The 23026-nt window shown below is 26.5% G+C and overlaps 2 protein-coding genes across 4 annotated transcripts; one reads left to right on the forward strand and one right to left on the reverse strand.

Moving 5' to 3' along the window:
• Nucleotides 1-4862: 4862 nt before the first annotated feature.
• LOC145850112 (beta-1,3-galactosyltransferase 5-like) lies at nt 4863-14558 on the reverse strand. The gene is made up of 9 exons (XM_082955257.1): nt 14475-14558; nt 13635-13750; nt 9888-9948; nt 9363-9475; nt 8666-8789; nt 8151-8260; nt 7764-7897; nt 5565-5755; nt 4863-5060 (listed from the first exon to the last, which is right to left on the reverse strand). The coding sequence occupies exons 1-9, from the start codon at nt 14556-14558 to the stop codon at nt 4863-4865; spliced, it is 1131 nt and encodes a 376-aa protein (XP_082811383.1).
• A 361-nt stretch (nt 14559-14919) lies between these two features.
• On the forward strand, nt 14920-22821 carry LOC145829464 (uncharacterized). 3 transcript variants are annotated; one of them, XM_082937264.1, is made up of 15 exons: nt 14920-15048; nt 15683-15870; nt 16865-16955; nt 17019-17113; nt 17357-17450; nt 17786-18004; nt 18532-18654; nt 18887-19021; nt 19451-19588; nt 19881-20026; nt 20291-20513; nt 21154-21330; nt 21527-21616; nt 22131-22225; nt 22505-22821. In XM_082937264.1, exons 1-15 carry the CDS (start codon nt 14982-14984, stop codon nt 22622-22624), a joined length of 2001 nt encoding a protein of 666 aa, XP_082793390.1. In that variant the 5' UTR covers nt 14920-14981; the 3' UTR covers nt 22625-22821. The 3 variants fall into 3 exon arrangements, with proteins under 3 accessions (XP_082793390.1, XP_082793392.1, XP_082793391.1); XM_082937266.1 differs by having other exon boundaries at nt 17786-17863; XM_082937265.1 differs by having other exon boundaries at nt 22294-22604.
• Nucleotides 22822-23026: the final 205 nt, after the last annotated feature.

Below are 23026 nucleotides of genomic sequence, written 5' to 3' on the forward strand. Positions count from 1 at the left end.
GCATAAAAAATTCTTATAACCTAATATATTTATTTTTGTTAAAACTTACTGAAGTATTCTCAAATAAAGAAAACATTTATTGTATATGAATTTTTTTTTAATACAAATTACTCCTTTAAAGACCTTTGCAATAAAACAAAAACAGTTTTCTATTTGTTTTTTAGAACTTTTAGTTATCATTTGAATATGTGGAAAATAACTGTATGCCACTAAACTGATTTAAGTTTATAAATTATTACTTTTAAATAAGGTCTAGCAACTAGATGCCACACAACAATTCAACTAAATGTAGCCTACATCTAAATCTATTTTTGAATTGTTTAAAGTTTTTCCAAGATAAAAAACAGAAACATAATGTTTGTTTAAAATAATCTTAAGGGCCTTAATTTTAATTATCGTGTTTTAAACAAACTAGTACTTCTTCAAAAACACTATAAACCTAGTTAAACTTCCGCTTAACGTCTATTTTTAAAGCGAAAAAACTTAAATTAAATATAAATTTTAACATTAAAAAGCAGTATTGTCATCTTACTACAAAATCAATTGTATAATGTTGACAATTTCTCAAAAGCTTTATTTTTCTAAATTACAAATCGTTTCACTGTAAATAAACTATTTCAAAACATATAAAATGAAACTTATTTGTTTCATACAAATAACTGACAGTCTACAAGTAAAGCGCGGAATTAATAAATGTAATATTTTTATAACGATAAGTACATACAACTATTTTCAGCTTAAGTTATCTATACTTAAAATTCACCACTAAAGAACTCAATGCTCAGCAAACTGTTTTACTAGATTTGTTAAAATTAAAGTTTGATACGGAAGACCACTTATATTAACTAAAGTAACTATATAAAAGAACATAATACTATTGTAGAGCTATAATTTAAGACAAAACTGTTTTAGCTTGAATTACGTACAAATAATCTAAACAGAATAAATTATATACTTAAATATAAAAAAAATGTTAAGATTTTCGCATTCATTATTTGACATACAATTATTTGTATAGAACAAACAAGTTCCATTTAGTTTTTTGTAAACTAGTTCAGTGGTCGGCACGGTGTACATTGGTGCACACTAGTGTACATGAAATTTCTTTTAGGTTGCACGAGATTTTTGGGGTGCATGAAACTTTTTTTTGGGTACATGAATTTTATTTTCGCACAGAAACTAAATTAAAGTTTTTTTTTAACCTTTCTACATTTAAGACATATTTTACCATGATATTTAATTTACCATTTTGTTGTTAATAAAACGACCATTTTTGAACTCTCCTAGTTCTATTCTTTTACCTTATGTAAAAATTCTTCCACCTTTAGCTGCCCAAAGAAAAACCAAAGTGAGCAAATCTCATAGGTCCTTAAAACTAAATAAAACGGATAGTATTCTATTTATGTTTAATTTTATTAACTCTTATTGTTTAAAAGCGTTTTGCTACATTAAAAATCACTATATCAATCAGCTTAATAGATATTTGACAAAAAATTAGTTAGGCGAAAAAAATTCAACTATGTTTTACTTATAATAAAATAAAAGTATAGAAAAGGTCAATAATATCAGGGGTGTCAAATACTTAGCTCTCTAAGAATAATTAAGTCTAGTTTTAAATCATGAAAAACCTTGACCAACTGAGGCTAGTTTTAATATATTTACAAAAACTCAGCTTGACTGAGACTAGTTATAAATTTATTAAAAATATTGGGTTTATTTTGATATCTTTTAAAAATCTTAAACTGTTGCTATAGCCTAAAGTCTTTTTTTGAAAATGCAAAAGACCTGTTGTTAGATTAAGTATGAATACTAAAGAAAAATTAAGAACTGGTGAAGTTTCTGAAAACGAACCAACTACGTCGAAAAATCTTCCTACGTCTTAACAACTTAATCGAGGACCTAAAGACTTTTATGTTGTTTGAAAACCAACTTGAAGAGTTAAGGAATTAAAAGTTCACGGATGAAATTATTCAAAATTTGAAAAGGAACAGACTGTAACAACTAAATAATAACAGAGACAAGTCAATCAAACGAATATGCAAATCTGGAGTCAATGAAAGTAACAGTTTGTATATTAATTAAGCATTTAAGTTCGGTCTCCTCACCACGAGCTTACCCCTATACACTTTCATCAAGCCGACTACTAGAAATTTGTTTGTTTTTAAAAAAATACTTTTTTAATCGTTAATAACAATTTGTAATACAATATAACACTTCTTTATAATAGTAAAAACATTTAGTTAACTAATTGCATTTTAACTTTGTCTACTGGACCCATTTATAAAGACTTTTAACTAAGTTTATTGCAAAAACAGAATGCGAAATAAATAAAAAAGTTGTTTTAATTTGCCAACATTTAGCTTTTCAGTTAGAAACATAAAACTTTTGTTTTCTTGAATTAGTACGTATAACTAGAAAAATGTATTCATATTTTGTATTCTTAGGTAACAATATAATGTTATTAAATCTAAAATCAAGTTTCTTTAAACAAGACAATTAACATAAATTAAGTATAATTTTAATTTAAACATTAAACGATAATGATGCCAGTTGTGTTAATTGGAAAAAACATTGCAATCCAAACCAATATGTTAAAAGTAATTGCAAAGATAGTTGTACTAGTTGCTAGATATAAAACTTTATATTTTGATTTTAGTTTTTGAAAAATATCGCTTTCTAGTGTTTTAAATTTCAATGTTAAACTAAACATTTTCTTGTTCAACAAGGAAGTTTGTATAATATGTTAAGTTTCAAGTTAAGAAGCATAAAGTATTTTTTTTTCAAATAAGAGCATTTATTTGATTGGTGTAGCAGAGCTTTCGTAAGCTACTGTACTTACTAGCTTACTTGAAATTTTTGTCCAAACTTTTAGCTGTTTTTGTTTGTAAAAATTTTAAGTTTATTTGTCTATTTTAAATATATAACTATCTAAAACACTATAAAGTTATTGTTCAAATCTTGTTTAGATATATAACTTTTGTCTTACTTAAAAAAAAATATAAAAATTTGATTAAAACGCATAAAAAAAAGTTAATATGAAATTTTAATATGTTTATACTTTAAATTAAAAAAACTTAACAGCAAACAGTTTACCTTGTAATATAATCATACAAACATTTTTTTGTTTGTGCTACCCATTACAGCTTTTTCTAACATTTAGGCCTAATGAAAACAAACTTAAATAATTGTAAAACAGGTGAAACAAAAAAACCTAATTAACTTTATTAGTGGTTGTTAAAGTTTGTAAAATGTAATCGTAAATATTCTAATACTTGTATAACTATGAAATTTTTTTTTTTGCAGAATTTAATAATCAGAATCTCAGAAAACTTTTCGGCATATATCTTTTCAAAATTTGTAGTAAATTTCGCTTATCTTAGCACTCGTTTAAATATACTTTATACATTTGAAACTTTAAACCGCTTGTTTATGTTCAATATTTAGTTTAATAAGTTAGTAGACATAATTTAACGGAATTCAAATTTTTGATTTTTCAAGGTTGTATACTTACTTGCTTAGTAAATGAATGTTTTTTAAGGGTAATGTTTATTCAGTAAATTGATGGAAACAACAATTTGTTTAAGATATTACAACAAAACTTTCAATACAAGAAAACAAAATATTAAAAGCATAAAAATTTTCAAAACATTTTTTTGGTTATTCAGTTAATTTTTTTTCAAACCATATTGGACTATTTCAAGGGTCTAGATTTAAAATAAGTAGTAAAGTCGACTAATAGCAGCAGCATGATACTAACAGTACTTTTTATTTTGCTTCAATATAGTAAATAAATGTAAATAAGTTTTTTTAACTGAACTGATCTAGTTTGCGGTCAAAGTTGTAAATAAGTTGCACTAAACTTATATATACTGAAAGTATAGCAATGTAAGTGAAAAACAAGTTTTAATTGCTACGGTTTGTTGGAATATTTACTTGTAGCATATGTATTTACTAATAAATTACAGCACCTAAGTCTAAAAATTACAATACGTTTTTACTGTCTAATATGGTATATAGACTTTAAAGTTTTGCTAACAATAAGTACCTTTAGAAGCAATAAACATTAATTGTAAGTTATATAAATTGTTTGAAAAAAATTCTAAAATAACTTTGTAAAAAAGTAAACAACTGCCTCAGTTATTTCATAAATAAACAAACAAATGATTATAAAATTACAATGTTTTAAAGTTTAATACTCAAAATCACAGTGTACGTGTTATTGCAAGAATATACATATTTTTAAAAAGAAGTAAGTTTAGAATGGTGTAAATAAATTAAAAGAACACAATTTAACACTAATTAGTCATAAGAGAAAAAATAGAAGTTCAGTCTAATGATCAAATTGAAAAATAAATTACAGAAAAAAGTTAACTTACCGATCCTTTTTTTGAATTTTAAAACTATTATTTTTTAAATAAGTAAACTTGGAATTAAAAAAACAAACTAATTAAAAGAGAAAAAATCAATCTATAGATTCAATCTTAAAGTAATCTTAGAAAAAAAAACATAAACAAATAGTATTTATATAACCTGCAAAAACAAAAAAAAATTACAGAAAAATAAAAATAAAAGTAGTGATCCATTATTTCATTGAATTTTTTGAATGAAAATATTACAGAAAAATCTAAATAATATTTTAATACTTTTTCCAAAAGTTAAACTTTTTTTTTAAAAGAAGTAACTGTAGAATAAAATAAAAATGAACACAAGTTATTACTAATTAGTTATAACAGCAAAAAAATCCATCTACAGATTTGATTAAAAAAAAAAAACATGAAAGAGAACTTTATCTAACACTGACGAGCGAAAACTAACAGAAAAATCGAAAAATCAATCTACTTTATATTTACTTCGAATTTTTCCTATTCAACAGGGCACTTCAGGCTCTGAAACCTGAACCTGTGCTGGACCCTGTGATACCTCATGCTCCACATCTGCTCCACTTTCCTGTAATTTCCTACCGCGTGGCAGAACACCGAGCGCATCTTGCTGATCGGTCGAAGTTTTAAGTGGAGCTTCTCACGCAAGATGCCCGTCACAAAAACGTCGTCCAAGTACAACTGTTGAAAGAATGATAAAATTGTAAGTAGATGTTTTTCGACTGTTCACTGAGATTTTGAAGGAAAGTTTTGTTTTACAACTTTCGCGAACAAATCGAGAAAAAATGTATTTTTTGAGTCAACTCACACCTTGATTGCTTTTATGCTTAGTATTTTAATTAAATTATTATTAGATTAAAAGGAATACTAAAAACAAGTATACAATTTTCTCTTTTGATGTACGACTAAATCACAAGTAAGATGACATTTTCTTGGTGATAGCTGTTAGCTGAGTTTTTAAAAAGGATTTCTATTTGACCTTACATAAGTAAGTAAAAAAAAATGTAAAACTTTGAAACATTAAGTATTAGATCTTAGCTTAACGTAAGTAAAACAAGCGCAGAAGTAAAATTTGAAAACTTAAGATATTTAAAACACAAAGCATTTGAGAATATTATATTACAAAGCAAGAAGCTAATGCTTACTTTAGAAAAAAAAAACCTCCAAAAACTTGTTTTTTCAAACCTGCGGGGTATAGAGCGATTCGTTGTAAAGCTTGACTATGACGTCACTGGAAGCGATCCAGAAACCACCGAAGCAGAACGGAGGCAACGTGTCCTCACGGTACATTGATTTCGGAACTCGGTACTTTCCCGTTCTTTCCACCGGAACCTGATCGGACACCCGGCACAAAATCAAGTTTTCCTTCTGTTGGTCTGAAAGAAGAATAAAAGTAAAATTAAATTAAAGTGTTTTACTCATTAAGTCTATTGTTGTTTTCGAATAAACTTTTTTAAGCTTTTATATTTTAAAGTTGCTAAAAGTTATTACTTGCTCAGAGAGTACTGGTTTTAAAAAAATTATTGATAACCTGTAAATTTTGTTATCACAATTTAGTTAATATTTTAATTTTATTCATTGTGTTAATAAAAGAATGGAAAGGCGAAGAAAAAAGAATGAAAAGAATAAATGAAAGAAAGGAAGATCATTATGAGAGTTTGAAAAAACTTAAAACTTAATGTATAGCATCCAATTTCAATCCCAAACTAGTAGAAGACCAATTTAAGAAAAATTTATTGCAAAAATAAGAATAAGAACGTTCCAATTGAACAAAAAGACATAACTAAAAACGAAAATGTATATTGGTCTACTCAATTTAAGAAGCTCCTAAGTTTCACTAAAGAGGAAACAAAACTTTTCCCTTTAGGTAATATATCTTTTACAAAACCAGCGAGTCTAAGAAAACTTTTAAACAATTTTAGTCAGATTGCAAAACAAAAACAAACGAATGCTAAATTAAGCAAAAAATGTGAAAAATGCGCACTATGTGGAAATCATGGCAAACATAAAAACATGGTATTTGATAAAGAAATTTTAAACATTCAGGGTAAGACAATAAATTTTAAACCAAATCTGAACTGCAAGAGTTATGGAATTTACGCAGCTATATGCACCAAATATAATAGCAACTATGTAGGACAAACTAAAAATAGCTTCAGTACAAGATGGACGGCACATAGATTTAGTTGGAATAGATCAAAGTCAAATTTTAACCCAAAAGATATAACAGATGAAAATGCCTTATATAGACACTACTATTTTAAACACAAGAACGATCTACAGAGAGTTGGTTTTGATGACGAGTATGAAGTTGCTTTTTTGGAAGAACCAGATTTTAAGAATCTTGACTATAAAGAATATTTTTGGATAAATAAACTCAAATCAAATATTAATTTAGCTACAACACAATACAGTGATTTATAGGGGTAGGTTAGTTAAAGTACATGTTGTTAGATGCATCTTTTTTGTATTTTTTTGTATATCTTTGTGTTATTTAGTAGATCTTAACATACATTTATATATTAATGTACATATGTAATTTTATAAAACAAAACTCTTTTTAATATTATAGGAATATAGTAAATGTGTTTTTTATTTAGTAAAAATTTCTTTATTTAAAGTGTTTTGTTTGCTGTTAATAGATGTCATTTTATCAATTAAAAACATTTATATATATATATATTTTGTATTTTAATTTTAATTTTTGTTTTTACAGCCGTATTTTTGCATTGAAAATGTTCTAAGTAAAGGACGAATGCTTCGCAACTAAAGTTTTTTGGTTATTGTTTCATTAGACAGCTATTTAAGGGCTATTTTTTAGCTTTTTTGTATATGTGTTAATAACTAAATATTTTCTCATTTTTTAGAAGTTAGGAGATATTTACTTAGAATGATCGTTTTTAAACTTCATTAAATAGTGAAAATAAGTGGTAATTGAATTATAGTGGTATCACAACTACTAAAACATTTATTTAAAGAATGTATTTTAGTTTCATGTAAAACCTCTTTTTTTTTCGAAAAACTTAAAAGAACAAACTTTTATAAAATAAGTTTATAAAATATTATCAAAACTTTTGTTTTTAGCAATTTTACTTTTGAATCCTAATTAATCTAATAAACTTGTTTTTTATATCTAAGTTGTACTGAATCTTTTTCATTCATGCTTCAAGTTTTGTTCTATTGAACTTTTTAAATTTAAAACTTAAGGAAGCTGGAAAACTTGTTTGTTAAAAAGAATATTTCCATCAATTTTGTTTTTACAACAGTTGCAAACGTTGATAAAGACTTTATTGGTGTAACTGACCTTTTTTTACAATAATTGCAAACGTGGAAATAACTTTCAACCTGCTTTACTCAAAAACCGTAACAACAATGAAATCTGACCGCGTGCTGCCAGCTGCTTGAAAACAATTTGGCTTTTTACGAACATGTCGTCGTCGCTTTTGCAAACAAACTCGAATGCTGGGCAGCGAGTTGCAACATACTTCATGCCCATCACCGCCTTCAGTGTTATGTTCCTTTGAAATGAATTTTGTTATTGAATTAAACTTTTTTTTTTGTAATATGCCTAAATCGGCCATGCGTATTGTGGTTGGAAGAAATTAGATAATAATGTGCAGAAAAAAGCAGCAGTAAAACAAAATAAAAACACAGTGATTCACTTATTATAAATAAAATGAATCAATACGCATAAAATTAAGTTTTGAAACTGTATGTTTCTGTCATGAAAAAATATATATGGAATATAAATATTCTTTAATAAACACCAACCTGTATGTTTCCATAAACGTTTCCTGGAGAATATCGCCGTAAAAACTGCTTTCCTGCTCAATGTATAACTGAATGTCTTTGTCAACGGGAGTGCCCAGTAGAAAGACCAGCTATTTTTAATATATCATTATATAGTTGTTACAAACTATTTTACCTAATAGTCTGCCTAGCATAACATAGTAATTAGTAGAAACATTAAATTCCTTCAAGTTATTAAAAAGGTTCACTAAATTTTCGAGTTCTTATATAGTAACTTTGTTTTACTGCTTTGCTTTTATTGATAACTCAAAAATAAATTTATTGACATTCAACTAAATCAAAAATAAATTTAAGGAGGATTTTTCATAGAGATTTTACAACTTTTACAAGAATTAAGTTGCTTATTTTTATGTCGTTATAATATTTTTGTCTAACTTTTTATCAGTTTAGGCTCCATTAGCTTTATAAGACTTTTAAATAGTACGTTGGGAGTTACAGTCACTATTTTTTTCAAACATAACATAACAACGTGAAACTTTTGTGTGTTTCTTCTCAACAGCGCCCCACGTGTTCCTTATCGCGTTTCTGTGCTGAAAGTTTCCACACGCGCTGTGCACCAACACGAGAGCAAGCCTTTTGCTATTGGTCGGTTGGGAAGCACTGTTTTGTTAAACACATCTGTTTATTGAACGACAAAATAAAGCTCAAAATATTTAGTCCTGCGATCAATAATAACCTTTCGGTTATCGAGTCGCATACCACGGAGACATTTTGAGGTCTTGTCCAGGACACAAGTTTTAAGTCAGTGCTTTTATATTTTTTACACTGATTCTGACGTACTGGTTAAATTTTTAAAATTTTTTTGATTATTCAAAATTTTAAGTTTGTGTTAACTGTTTATCTATAAGTCTTTGAAAGACTTTGCACAAAACTTGTAAAGTAAAGATGACAACACTTTTGCAAAAAAGTAACAAAAAAAAATCAATTAAGTTTAATCTTAATTGTTTAAAAAAAAATGTATTTTTAAAACTTTAAAAAATTATTAACGAATAATTTTAAAAGTTAAAACATCTAAGCTAAAAAGTAAAATTAGGTTTGAACAAAACAAACAAACTCTACATTCTGAATGTTAACACACATGCAATTTTTAACAACTATACTTATAGAAAGCAAACAATCTGTACTTTCTGCAAAATAATTTTTAGTGGCTTATATTTGAACAAAACAACAAACTTTGTGAGGCATCTTTCATCCGGCTTCGGTTCGATTTTGTACTTGAAATTGTGAGGTGAAACCACGTGGTCGTTGTGTTCAGTGAACCGTAACGGAATTTCCACCGAGAATCTCTTATATATAAATAAGGATAAGTAAACTAATTATTTTAATATATTATTTTCACTAATATCCCTTACAAATTAAGTATTTAAACAAATTATTAATGTCACTAAACTTACTACCTTTTAAAAGAATTTCTTAAAGTTTATTCACTTGGTAATATTAACTTAACATACAAAAATAGTTTTTTAAACCTTGAATAGTTAGCTAAACATATCATAGTTCAATCACTTCTATTATTGTTTATTTCTGAAATACATTTAGAACCATTAGACTAAACTTTTCATTTGTTTCTTTAATTTAAATATTTTTACTTTAAGAAACAAGCTTTTGAGTTAATATATATATTCTGTTTATATATAACGCAAACGCCTAAAAAAGACAAAAAATTTACAAAACAAGTTAAAAAACTATAACACTTACGTCAACAATCTCAGTTTTGTTTAAATTTTCCAAAATAAGACTGTATACTTCTACATCCTTCCTAAAACCAATACATATGATTAATTCAGATCAAACAAAAACATAAAAAAGTCAAACAAGACCTAACTTTTTGTGAAACTTATTGTAAATAACGACCAAGTTTAAAGCAGCAACAAAAACCAAAATTTTAAATAATTTCTTCACATTTTCGTTGAGCATGTTCACAAAAGCTTAGCTAAATACTTGAAGCGTCAAAGTGTGCGCATAACTTCATGACCCCAGGCTGGTTTATGTGACTTTGACCTTCGTAGTGAAATAATGGTAGTTAAACTTTCAAATAATCTGTTTAATCGTAACTAATCCTACCATTACAATTAAGCTTGTGTGAAATTACTTTTAAAAATGAAAAAAAGAAGAAGTGTTTCCTTTTACTATAAAGAGTTTTTAAAAGACACGTAATATTATGCTTTGGTAAAAGATATATCATATATAGAGTTAAGATATTATGAAAACAAGTGTGTGGATAATTGAAAACTGTTAAAAAAAGCTTTTGAAATATAAGTATCTAAAGGTGTTGCAGCTGTTTAAAGTGTTACTGTTCTATTTAAGTGTTTAGAAAGTTTTAATAAAAATCATGTTTTTTAAGTATACATAAACAATTAAAGCTTAATAAACACTAAATGCACAATAAATACACTGAATAGGTATTTGTTGTATATTATGTGTATTGAACATTTAAATTTAGTTTAATGACAACTTAAAATTACTAATTAAAAGTTACTAAATGTTCAACAGTTTGTAAGATTTATAAAAAAAACTGGAATATATTTTTGTTCAATTTGTTTAATTTACAGTAAAACTTTCAAGTAACTGCTTGTAAGTAAGTTTGTACACACAAAGCCCAAAAGCAATACTATAAACATTAAGCAGTTAAATTGTTTTAGTTTCTGATTAATTTTTTTTGCTTAAAGTTAACCTAAACTTCTTTTATCTTTTTAAGGTGTCAACTTATGATTTTTTCATACTTATAAGCAGTGCTAGAAGAAATTACAATTATTATAGTTTTTAAAGTAAAAAAAAACTGTGTATTTAAATAATTTTTTATTTCAAAAATTTTTATCAAATTGTAATAACATACAATAAATTGCCGGTCTTTTTTAACGTATAATACATAAATTATGCGGTTATGTTTGTTCAAAGTACACGTTGTAATGTTTTCCCCTAAAACAAATATTTAATAAAGTGATAAGTGACATAAATTCTAACTTCGCAAAGTTTGTACAAACATTAAGTACTAAGCAGTAGCTTATTTTAGTTTAAACGCTTGTTTTAAAATAAAGCTAGTGATTTTTGAGTTTTTGAGTGTAATTTTTTATTTTGAACTATTTTTGTTTTAATAAAACTATAAAAGCCTGTGTTTAATAAAGGTCAGTAGTAATTTTTTTTTTATGCTCAGATAACAAAGTTTTATTCTTACAACTACTTACTTAAAAACAACTAATTCGTGTAAAACAATTTAAAGAAACTTTGCACAACACTAATATAAAACTAACTTTTGAAAACTTTTTTTTATATAATTTTAGATGACTAAAATGTTTTAAGCCTTGAAAAAAGTACAAATTGTATTGGCTCTTAAAATAATTAAAAAAAAAAAAATTATAATTAACTTTTTTAATCGTTTTATTACTAATACTTTTGACTTAAGCCTAGGTTGAAAAAGATAAAACATAATTTTAACACTTAAAAACTATAATGTTGGTTTGTGTAGTATATTTAGTGTTATGCAGATATATTAATTACGTTAACTAACAAATAAAGCAATTTAAAACCTGTAGTTATTTAAACCTTTCAAAACTTTAGGTTTTAGATTAATTTCATCATTGCCCGTTTTACAGTATGTTTCATGCTTAATTTTTGTAATATTTAATGATATTACTTACACTTAAAGCGTGTTTCACTAATAGAAAATTACTTATTAGATATAATACAATAGAAAGTAATAAATTAAGATAATTTTAAGTGGACAAATTTTATTTTAAAGAGTTCGTAAGCTTATAAGCATATTCTAATTTTTAAACACAAAAGTGAAAAAAAAAACTAAGACAGTTATAAAACACTTAATATAAAAACTTGTTTAAGCAGTAAAACTTAATTAAAACGATCGTTATAAATAAGTTTCTCACGTTTAAACTTTTAGGTTAAATTATTTAAAACTAATGAGAAAATTATAAAACAATATTAAAGCTAATAATAATAAAAATGGTCTTCAGCTAAATTTAATTGAAATTAATAATAATATTTCTAACTGGCATAAGTTTATTCTGTTTAAACAAAACTAAAAATAACTGTTAGCCTAAAGCAAAATTTTTATAAATAGCAGTTTAAAGTTTAAAATTTTTGTAAGTTTAAAACAAAGTTTTTGGAAAGTTTAGGCAAAAAACTATTCACGAATTGTTAACACAAATTTGTTTAATAGTTTATATATTGTCTAAAAAATAAATAAAACTAAGTTATTTTAGTGGATTTTTCAAGATGTTTGTTTTGTTACCTAAATTAAACATATTTGAATAAAACAGTGATAATTTTTCTGACAGTGTTTGTTTCGCTCTGGTATAATTTAAAGTCAGATTAAGTTGAGTTTAGTTTTTTTATATTTTTGTTTTAAAGTTTTTACTCTACTTAGATGCTAAAATTTTCTTTAAACATTTTTGTTAAAGTAATTTGTATTTGTATTTATTAGTAAAACATTAAATTTATTTCATGGTTTTATTTTAAACTCAGTGCAGAAAGTTATAATATAAGTGAAAAAACTAGTTTTTATATGAATAAATATTTTTTTTAATTAGGTTTGTAGAAATATTAACTGTTGCAAATGACTGATATTATAATAAATAAAATAGTAAAGATTTTTAAACGGTTTAAAACTTTATAATTTACTTTAAATATACCTAGCATATAACAATTTGTTTTTATAAATATTTGTTTTCTAACATGTATATTAAAAAACTATTTTAACCTCTTAGACATTTGTTACATAATCATAAATTTGTGAATATATTTATTGTTGTACAGTTTTTTTATCACAGAAAATCAAAAATAACTCTAGCTATTTTTTCTCAATTTTGAACTTTATACTGAGATAAGTTTAAGAAAATACTGCAAAGCCTGTTTACTTTTAAAATTTATATTTATCAAACACGTGTGGCAGAATAAGGTTTGTTTATTTAAGTAGGCTTTTTTACTAAATCAATAAAAGGTTTATTTTTGTATCTGCTTGTGAGTGGTAGAGCTTTAAGGTAAAATTTGCGCCTGGGAAGTAGCTTGCTAAAATAACTTTTTGGTTTGAGTTGTATAATAAATATTAACTTTGACATGTTTTATAACCAAAATAATTCTAAATACGACATCATGCATTTTTACAATGGGTATAAAATAAATTTTAAGAAGTCAACATATCACCACTGCTAAAATGTTTGTTGAAATATACGTATAGTCAGTACAACTGTATAAACATTTTCTACAAACATGTCTTAACTTTACTGTAATATATTTTGTAAAACTTTTGAACATTTTCATTTTTAAAAAACTACATATGCAAATTCAAAAAGTTATCGACTTGTATTATTGCAAGGGACCTTAATTAAAATTTAGTTACATAAACTTGGTTTAAAAAAAAAAATGTAAACTTTAAAAAAAACTGCCACCAATTAATCAAACATCACGCGTTGCAAAATAATAAAAGAAAACCTGAACTCATTTGAATTTGTTATCACAGCTTCCATCGGAGCGTTAAATAAACTTTTGAGTGACAAAAAAAGTAGAAGCATCTCTTTTGACACCATTGTTTTGTCTGAACATTTTGTCTGTGCGCAATTCAGTTTCGTTTCAACTGTGCAAAATGCTCACTTGAAAAAAATTGCCATCAGAAGCTACTGTGAAGTTAACAGCAGTTCTGAGATTGACAGCGCGTTTGAAAGTTGTTTATAAGCAAACAGTGTTGATTGATTTTTATTGGGCGACGAGTGAAAAGCAAATTAGCTTTTTCAGATAGCGTTGCAATCGTTTTCATCGTTTTTTTTTACTTTTTTATTTGTTTAATGTTGAGCAAAAGAGTTTATATTTTGGACCTAACATGCTTGTTGTGCGTGAATCTTTAAAACTTTTTTTTAGGTTTTAATTTTGAAACTCAATAAACTACTACAACAATCTTATTAATTTAACGTTTTATAAATAAATTTTGAAAGTACTTCAAAGCTTGCTCATTTAACTTAAGTAAGCTACCTGAGCTGATAAACACGTTTTTTTTTTACTTACTTTGTTTATTTTTAGAAAGTTTTAAAGGTCACTAAAGTTTTTTTTTAATTTATAAAGCGTTAAATTTTTTTTTTAAATGTTAATAAACTACTAAAATTAACTATTTTTAATAAAACAATTTAAACTCCACTTTAAAATTTACTTTTTAATACCTAAGTTAGAAAAAGTAAGCTACCTCAGCTGAGATTTTAGAAAAAAAAAAAAAAACACGAACAAATAAGGCAATATACGGCAGTTTAAAACTCACAAGTAGTGTTTACACTCTCCAATAACCTTCACTAAAGCACTTTTAAGTGGAAAGTAGCTTTTGTTTATATTGCTGGAATTTCTCTTTTTGCGGAAGAATTCCCGTGACATTATTTTTCATTTGTGGTGGAAAATATTTCAATTGCTGCACAGTAACTGATACTTATAGCTTTTTTACAGCGTTTTGTCAGTAGATTGTTTTAATAAAATAATTAAAACTAACTATATGGATATAATTATTTGTTTTTTATTGGTTATAAAAGTGAGATATGTTGTTTAATTTTTTTTATTTTAGAAATGCAAATTCTCAAAAAGTTTTTTTTTAGTTCTAATTGTGTTGTAATAGGTTGAATAACAATTTTTAGTTTCAAATAAGATTTAGATCATAGTTTTTATTAATTTTATACTTTTTAAACCTTGTTATACACGTTGCAGAGTTTTTTTTTTTTTTTTTAAAAAAGATTTTTTTCCAGCTTGAATTACATACTCTAAAAAAAGAAAATACTAGATGTAGAAAAAAAAACATACTTATAAATGCAATGTCATATTCTGAATATGAGCTTTACAACAAACTTTTTGAAGAAAGTCATATTCATAATTTGTAAGTTGTAAAGTACTATTGTTTTCCTTATACTAAATTTGATTTATTTTATATTTCAGTAACATTATATTAAATCAATTAAATAAGTTTACTCTTTAATTTGACAAAAAATACAAGAAGTTAACGCATTATAACCAAATATCATAACGATACGTTTATAAACAACTGACTTAAAAATTTGTATTTAAAGCAGGGTTTCCCAAAGTGGGCCATGCCAGATACTCAGGGGGCCACGAGCAGCAAAGGGGTAAGAGGGGGGGGGGCATAAGCAGTAAAGGAGCCACATGGGGGTCATGAGGTCATAATTTGAAACTTACACTAGATATTTATGAGTTGCAGATGAAGAGCAAAATAAAAAAAGGTCTTTGGTGTTTTTATTGTATAGCTTTGGTTATGAGTAATGTTGTTGAAGGGGGCCATGGCTTTTTCAATTTATTGAAAGGGGGCCATTTGCAAAAAAGTTTGGGAAACCCTGATTTAAAGCTATACATCTAACTAATATTTAAACTTTGTGTAAAAAAAGTAACATCGACACTTTTAAGTTTAACGAACAATAAACTATTAAAGTATTATAAAACTTATTGCCAGCTTATAAACAATTTTCTATTAAAAATAATACTGGCTTTTCTTTTAGTATTGGCCTCAGATGTTGGATACACTAAAAACACAAAACAAAAGTCACAACTCGTTATACCAAATGAGGAAATAAAAGCTTTTTCAGCAAACGTGAACCTGATAGTTAAGTTCGCAAAATACCAGTCTGTTGTCAGTTTGTATTATAAAAACGAAATTGTTCCGCTATCGAGTCAATTTGTTACTTTTGTTAGTTTGATTGAATTGTTTTTTTTTATATGTTTGTTAATAGTGCCAAGTTTTTTGCGGTGTGTTTTATAAAGTTTTGAACTAAAACTTTATTTTTTTATTGTTTTAAATGTTATGAATTAAATATTTCGATAAAAATGAGTTCAAATAAAAAATATTTATAAAAGTATCTAAGTGAGATGTTAAACTTTATACTAAGTTAGTTATCATAAACCAATTTAATCTGTCCTGGACATTAAAAGGTATCGAGGTGGTATGCGACTCGATAACCGAAAGGTTTTTTCGTGCACCAGGTCTTAGGGCTAAACATTTTGAGCGCTTATATTTGTCGTTCAATAAACAGTATGTATAAACAATATTTATTTTGAGTGTACCTTAAAGCAAGTTAAAAGTAAACAAACTTAATTTCAATATCACTTAAGTGAAACATCTTTACGAACTGATATAACTTTAGTTAAGTGCTTAGTTTATATTTATTCAATGAAGTTTCAAATTTATTGTTTGATAACTAGAGTTTTTTTTTTAAATTGAATTTGTCTTGCTTGTAAACAAAAACAAAGTTTACGTAGTTTATCAACACTTTTTTGATAAAGCTGTAATTCTGTATTTAGACATGTACTAAGTTATTCCACAACTTTTATTAAAACTTATTTGGCTATAGTATAAGACTTTGAAATTTATTAAGTTATTTTGCTTATCTTTTTTATTGCTACTCGTTTATCTATACAATATAAAGTGTATAATTTGTACTACATGTAAACATTTTATTCTAATTCTATTAATTTTAAATTTAAGGATCTTTAATAAAGATATTGTAAATCAATAGTAAAACTGTTTTTTTCAACTTAAAACTTTTATAATTTGATTTTTTATATTAGTTTGTGACAACTGTTTTTAAACAACCAAAAGCTAAGTACCATTTTAAGCCTGTAATAAATTTTAGTGATTTAAGTATTTAATACGAAAAAAATAATTGTTATAATATTTTAAACAGACAAAGGATAAGACCCTGCTGATTTTCGATTGTGGGTATTTTTTGAGGGTCGGAACTTACACATTTAAGTATTATGAAAACTCTAAAACAGGTAAACTAAAAGTAAAGCTGTAAGTTTACTAGAACAAAAACTCTAACTTGCGCTGTACCACAGGTCTACCTCAAGACATAATTAGTTTTGAAGTAAAACCCCCCGACGTGAAACTAACTTTTCAATCTTACGAAGTCTTATTCATGTCGGATAACCAAGTAAACAACTATTTTTATAATTAATAAGTCAGATAAGTATATTTACATTAACACTTTAACCTAAGTATGTATCAAACAAATATATTGTTATGTTCAAGATATTAACAAGTAAGAAACTTAAAATATTTTTATAAGTTTACTGAAAAAAAAATCTCAATAAAAAGCAGTCATCATTCTATCTAAGCTATTTTTTATAAAATATATAACAAAACATTTTAAAAATAGGTTAACAATTGTAAATAGGTCAGTTTAGAATTAGATGAGAATACAAATAGTTGTAAATCACCCTTGTTGAAGTCGTACACTAGCCAACTATCAGTGATTGGAAATAAAACAAGTACTTTTTATCGCATTTGATAGTTTTTCTTGTATTCCTAAAGTTTATAAACGAACCTGAGTTTGCAACAAACATGAAGTAAACATACTTAATGTAATCAAACATACTTTAATTAACAATTTTACTCTGTTTTTAAAGTAAGTTTTCAACACTTAGTTTTTTTGACCATGTTTGTAAAAATAATTTTTAAATTGTTGATTAAAGTTTGAATAAGAAAAAAAAAATGTTAAATCTTAAATTTATGGAACCATTTATTGTATTTCAAAATAAAAATGCTAAGTAATATTTTACAAAACAATATTTAAATATTAATCATACCTATTATTATTTGACAGAAATTTCAACAATATCTTACAACAAATTTCCAACTTTTTCACCAATAATCGTGGACTGTGACGTAATAAAAGAAACAGGTGAATACAAAGCTGTGCTGCAAGTAAATATAAACAACTCAACCGGCGTATTTGCTACTAGCAACTCTGTGCACTTTCATCGAAGCAATGTGTACGACATGAGTTTGAAAAGTGACAGTTCACTTTCGTGCTCAAGTAGCGGTTTGTTTCAATGAACTACTTTTAAATTTTAAAACTAATGCTCACATACTTTTAACACGTTAGAAAACTGAAATAAGTCGTTTTTGGGTTCAAAACAATGACGATAAATTTTATTTAGTTTTGCTGTTAATACAAATATATTTTAAGTAATTAATAGGCTGAATGTTAATTAGAAAGTTTATTTATATGCAAAACTTGAAAATCTTGAAAATTAATATTTAACTTCTTAGATTGGTGTATTTGATCAAAAGGGAGTTAAATTTTAAGAGGCTTTTAAACATTTATTTTTAATTAAAAAATATCTTTATACCTTAGTTTATTCATAAACATTATATCATTTATGTTTGGTTTGGTTTGGTTATCAGTAACGTTTTAGTTTTTCCTGAGCTTCTTAAAAATACTAAAACTTTACGACAATTTTATGTTTATCATAGTATCAAAGCTTTTGTACAACCCAATTTTTTTTTAGTCGTACGTTGTAGCTATTTCTAATATTCAAACAGTTTTAATTTTATACAAACTTTTAGATATAATAGAAGTGAATATATTCAATCCTCCGTGCAGCCCAACGGATGAAAAAATTGACCTAATAGTGGTTAAAAATCCAAATAATGAAGTTTTACAACAAAGCTTGAACATTCAAAATTCAAGTATGTTTCTTCGAGTAAAAGCTCGTTAAAATTTTGAGAAGTTTATTTTGATATTTGTTCTAACAACATTACTAACTTATTATGTTTTATCCAAGCACAATAAAAAGTCCTAAACTACTTGAGTATTGTTTGTAAAACAAAATAAACGAAGTTTTATTTTACAGCAAATGTTCAGGAATTAACATTAGAATGTTTAACTTACTTTTTATTTTTGTTTTATTCCTTTTTACAGAAACTCTGTTTTTCAATTGTTTGGATCTAGAAAACATTTTTTATCCTATAGCTTGCTTTGTTTACAAAACTGCAGATGACTTTGTACTAAGAAAAAAGTGTTATAAAACAGCAACTAATAAAAATATTAAACAACGTTAGTTGCTATTGATTACTTTTAAATTAATTGCTACAAGTTATATACTAATACACATAAGAACAAAAGAAAACAATCTCTTTTTGTGAATTTTAAAGCAAAAGTAATGTAAATATGAGGTATAAAAATGTATATTAGTCGTCTAAATATAATATTCAATATACTTCTACTAGTAGTTAAAACTTACGGTTTTTTTTATATATGAGAAGATCTTTTTATAAAAGAAGACTTATTTGAAATATTTTAAAGTCTAGCTAAGTTATATTGAAGGCTACAGTAATATCTAGCAGTAATATGTTTTAAGATTACAAATTTTATAAATGAAAAAACGAAGTTAGCCAGATTCAATATTTGCGAAACGACGTTTTACTAAAATTTAAATTTATTCACAAAAAATCTCTTATCAATATAAAAACTTCAAAATTTCAGACTACTACGTCAACGGCGGATGGTCGTTGTGGTCGTCATGGGCAACGTGCAACAGAACTGGAAGTGACGCCACCATGCGGAGAAAAAGAAAATGCGACAACCCTTTGCCCATTGGTCGAAATTCTTTAAAATGTTCGGGTTTGTAGACACTTTCTTTATGGATAATAGACAAACAGACCAATTTTTTAACATTGCTTCGTATATACATAACATAATTAAAATTTTAACATGTTTAGCTCAACTATTAAGTTAAACTATACATTATCGAAACTAATATCAAAAACATACTATTCTTATAGTTTGTTTGCTGTTTTTCTTTATTTGTTAATTTCTTTAACCTATCTGTTTTTTAGATTGTTTTGAATAGCCTAAGATTTAACGAGTAAATCTTTTAATAATAAACTTTAGAAAAAAATAATTAAAACTACAGGAAAACAAGGAGAGTACGAGATTTTGAACTTGGGGAACGAAACCACAAAAAATAAACAAGCATGTGAGTGTGGATGCTACTTGTTTGATGAAGACGGTTTGATTGTTTCCCCGTTAGCTGGACAGTGTATGGATTACAAAACGATTGTTAGTATATTGTCTATTAATATGTTTTTCTTATGTATTGTGACTTAATTTTACTATATAAAATGTTACAAAATAGTATCACAGGAAGCAAAAAAGAAGAACAAATCACTTTAAAATGCTGTTAAGAAAAAGCAAGCATCGCATTCTGTTAATATAAAAAAATATTGTTTTGAGTTTTTGACGAAAGTAAAGACTATTTTTCATTTATTTAATTAAATCTATTTTAAATAGAACAAAAAAACAGTATACTTTTATTGAACGCAGATATGGGAAGTTGTGGCGCCTCCAAACCACTTCGTCAACTTCGTCGTCACGTCGTGCGAGCTGACGTACGGAGAATACGTCACAATAGAAGACATGAAGCTGCCTTCGCAACTGCAACCAGGCTACCAGGTTGCCACTGGCAACAGCACGTCACAGGTCGTTTACGTCAGGGACGCCGGAAGCCTGCACTCTTGCGGATTTGTTTTGAAGTACAAGTTTGTAGGTAAGTGCTGATAAAACGAAACAACTTTGTTGAAACGTTTTGTTAGTCACACTTTTGTTAAGTTTAATTGAAAAATATATTTACCAGTGAAGTTTTGTAAAATATTTTATAAAACTTTCTTATTTCATTAGTAAGCGTAAACATTACACTTTACAGTACACAAACATTGAGTTTTTTTACTTAACCAGCTGTAGACGTAGTAAAATTATTGTAGAGTAAATGTACAATTTTTATAATTTTTTCTTCTTTTATATTTTAAAGGTGTCATTTTAGACAGCATAATGATATTTAATACTTATCAGATTACAGCTCTAAGTACAATAAAAGGGTAGGGTTTTGTTTCCCTTAACATTTTGATCTTTTTCGATTTTTAAAGTGACTAGACCGATATTTGTTGCTAGCAAATTTCGAGTTTGTCTCACGGCATATGAAAGTCAAAGATTTGGCTCTGATAGCTGCGGCCGATATTTTCTTTTTTGTTATAAAACTTTAGCATGTATTTTAAAATGTATATAACCTTAAAATAGTATTAAAACCTGTTAAATACTTATGTACTATTCTACTCAAAAGTACTTTTCTGTAGTGCTTTTGCTTAGTAATTACGTCGAAAAATCTTAAAATTAAGAATAAATATCACCAGAAAGAGCAAGAACAGCAACAGTACTGACCACTGTTCAAACGACAAGCGAGCAGCAGCCAATCAGATTGGAGTATTTCAACTTTTCCCTGCTCATCTCAGTGCTTGCCTGCTCTCTAGTGGTCGTCGTCACTCTTCTGATTGCTTGCGTAAAGTTGTGCAAAAAAAGAAAATCCAAAGGTTTGTGACTTTTTTTCAAATTTTGTAATTTTATTGTTTTTAATATTTTATTTATTTATGTTTGTCCTTGTTTTGTTTTATTTACCTTTTTAATTTATTTTTGTTTTTTTAAATTATATCAAGATCTACAAAGAATTATAGAAAATTGTCACGTTACTTTGGTTCGATTTTTCATACCTAGAACGTTTTTTTACAGCCAACAAGAAAATACTTCCAAACGGCCAGCAAAGAGAACTTATCGAACCTCCGGACGGCAAAAGCAGCAGCGACGTAAACGAAAATGCAGGTGAATTTTATAGTAAAAATATTTATACTATTAGTTCTAAGTTATAAGCAACATGTTTTAAAATTATTAAATTTTTGCAACGTGCATACGTCAACACAGAGCAAAAAAAGAATTTTGTGAATATTTTTATAGATTTTTTACACAACGCATTAGTGCAGCGATTATTAACCTTTTTTTAATTTTTACTCTTTTTTTGAAAGTTAATCAAAATTACTTGTTTTTGGAAGGTAATTACTAAATTAATACTTAATATACAAAATTTTGTTAAATCTGAGAATTTTTTTTTTGTTTTTTAAGCTTACTAAACATAAAAAAGTGTAAAACTTAAAGAGTTTATTTAACTTATAAAATGCAGTTAAATACTATCTTATCGTTTAAAAAGACAACTAATAAACATTAATTTACATAACTTGCAACAAAGAGAACTTAACCCTTAAACCAAGGGAATTTACCACCAGGGGTAAGTTTACTCCAGGTTAAGAATCATTGCAACAGAGAATTTTTTATTTCGCAGAGGTAAAGAACGTTCAGTTTGTAGAAGGCCAGTCGAGCTCAGCACACCAGTCGGCAGTTTACTACCTCGCGCAACAGCAACTAAAACTAATGAAGGTGAAATGTTCAATTAGCATTTATACATAACATGATTCATTGTTAACAACACTTTCATGTTTGCTTAGTACCACTAGGTTTCACCGGTTGAGCGCACATCAGGTTTCGTACGGGAAAACCTCAAGCAGTGGAACTCAGTAGTACCGAGTAAACATAACTGACCCGTGCGCGTGTTGACATTCACCGTATGTGTTTCAGCAAAATTTTATCTGAGACTCCTACAGTTTAATAAAGTTCGTTTAAACTATAACTTAGTGTTAAACCAACTTTTGTAAGCAGAAAGTAGGAGAAAAAGAAGGGGCTTGTCAGACTTACGAGCAATCCTGCCTCCTGATTCCCAACCTCAGAGATCAGCAAGATCTTCTATTCGGGGAAATTCCCAACACTAAGCTTTCGTGAAAGTGTTTGTGATTATTTGTCAAAAGCTAGACTTTTTTAGATAAGAAATATTTTCTTGGTCAAGTATCCTAAAAGCTGTTGTAACTACTTAATTTTTTGCAGTTAAACGTTTAATTTGTTTTAATGCATAGCATTCTTTATATTGAAAAAATTAAATTCAGCCTTAAAGTTTTTATGAAATAGGGTTTTATTTTTGTTTATAAGCAGTATTTAATTTTTCTATACTTATTTTTCAAATACAATCATACTTCTTATTGACTACTTTTTGCTGTTGTTTTTTTTTAATTTTGTTTAATTACAAATATCTAAAAGACTTTTACTTAAGCAGTTGAAAAAACAGAGTCGTTTTTTATTTAAGAGTTAAAAAAGTAGTTATAATTTCACTTAACATGCATTTTTAAC

This window comes from Thalia democratica, chromosome 2 (assembly GCF_965202585.1).
Source record: "Thalia democratica chromosome 2, ktThaDemo2.hap1.1, whole genome shotgun sequence".
Taxonomy (NCBI): Eukaryota; Metazoa; Chordata; class Thaliacea; order Salpida; family Salpidae; genus Thalia; species Thalia democratica.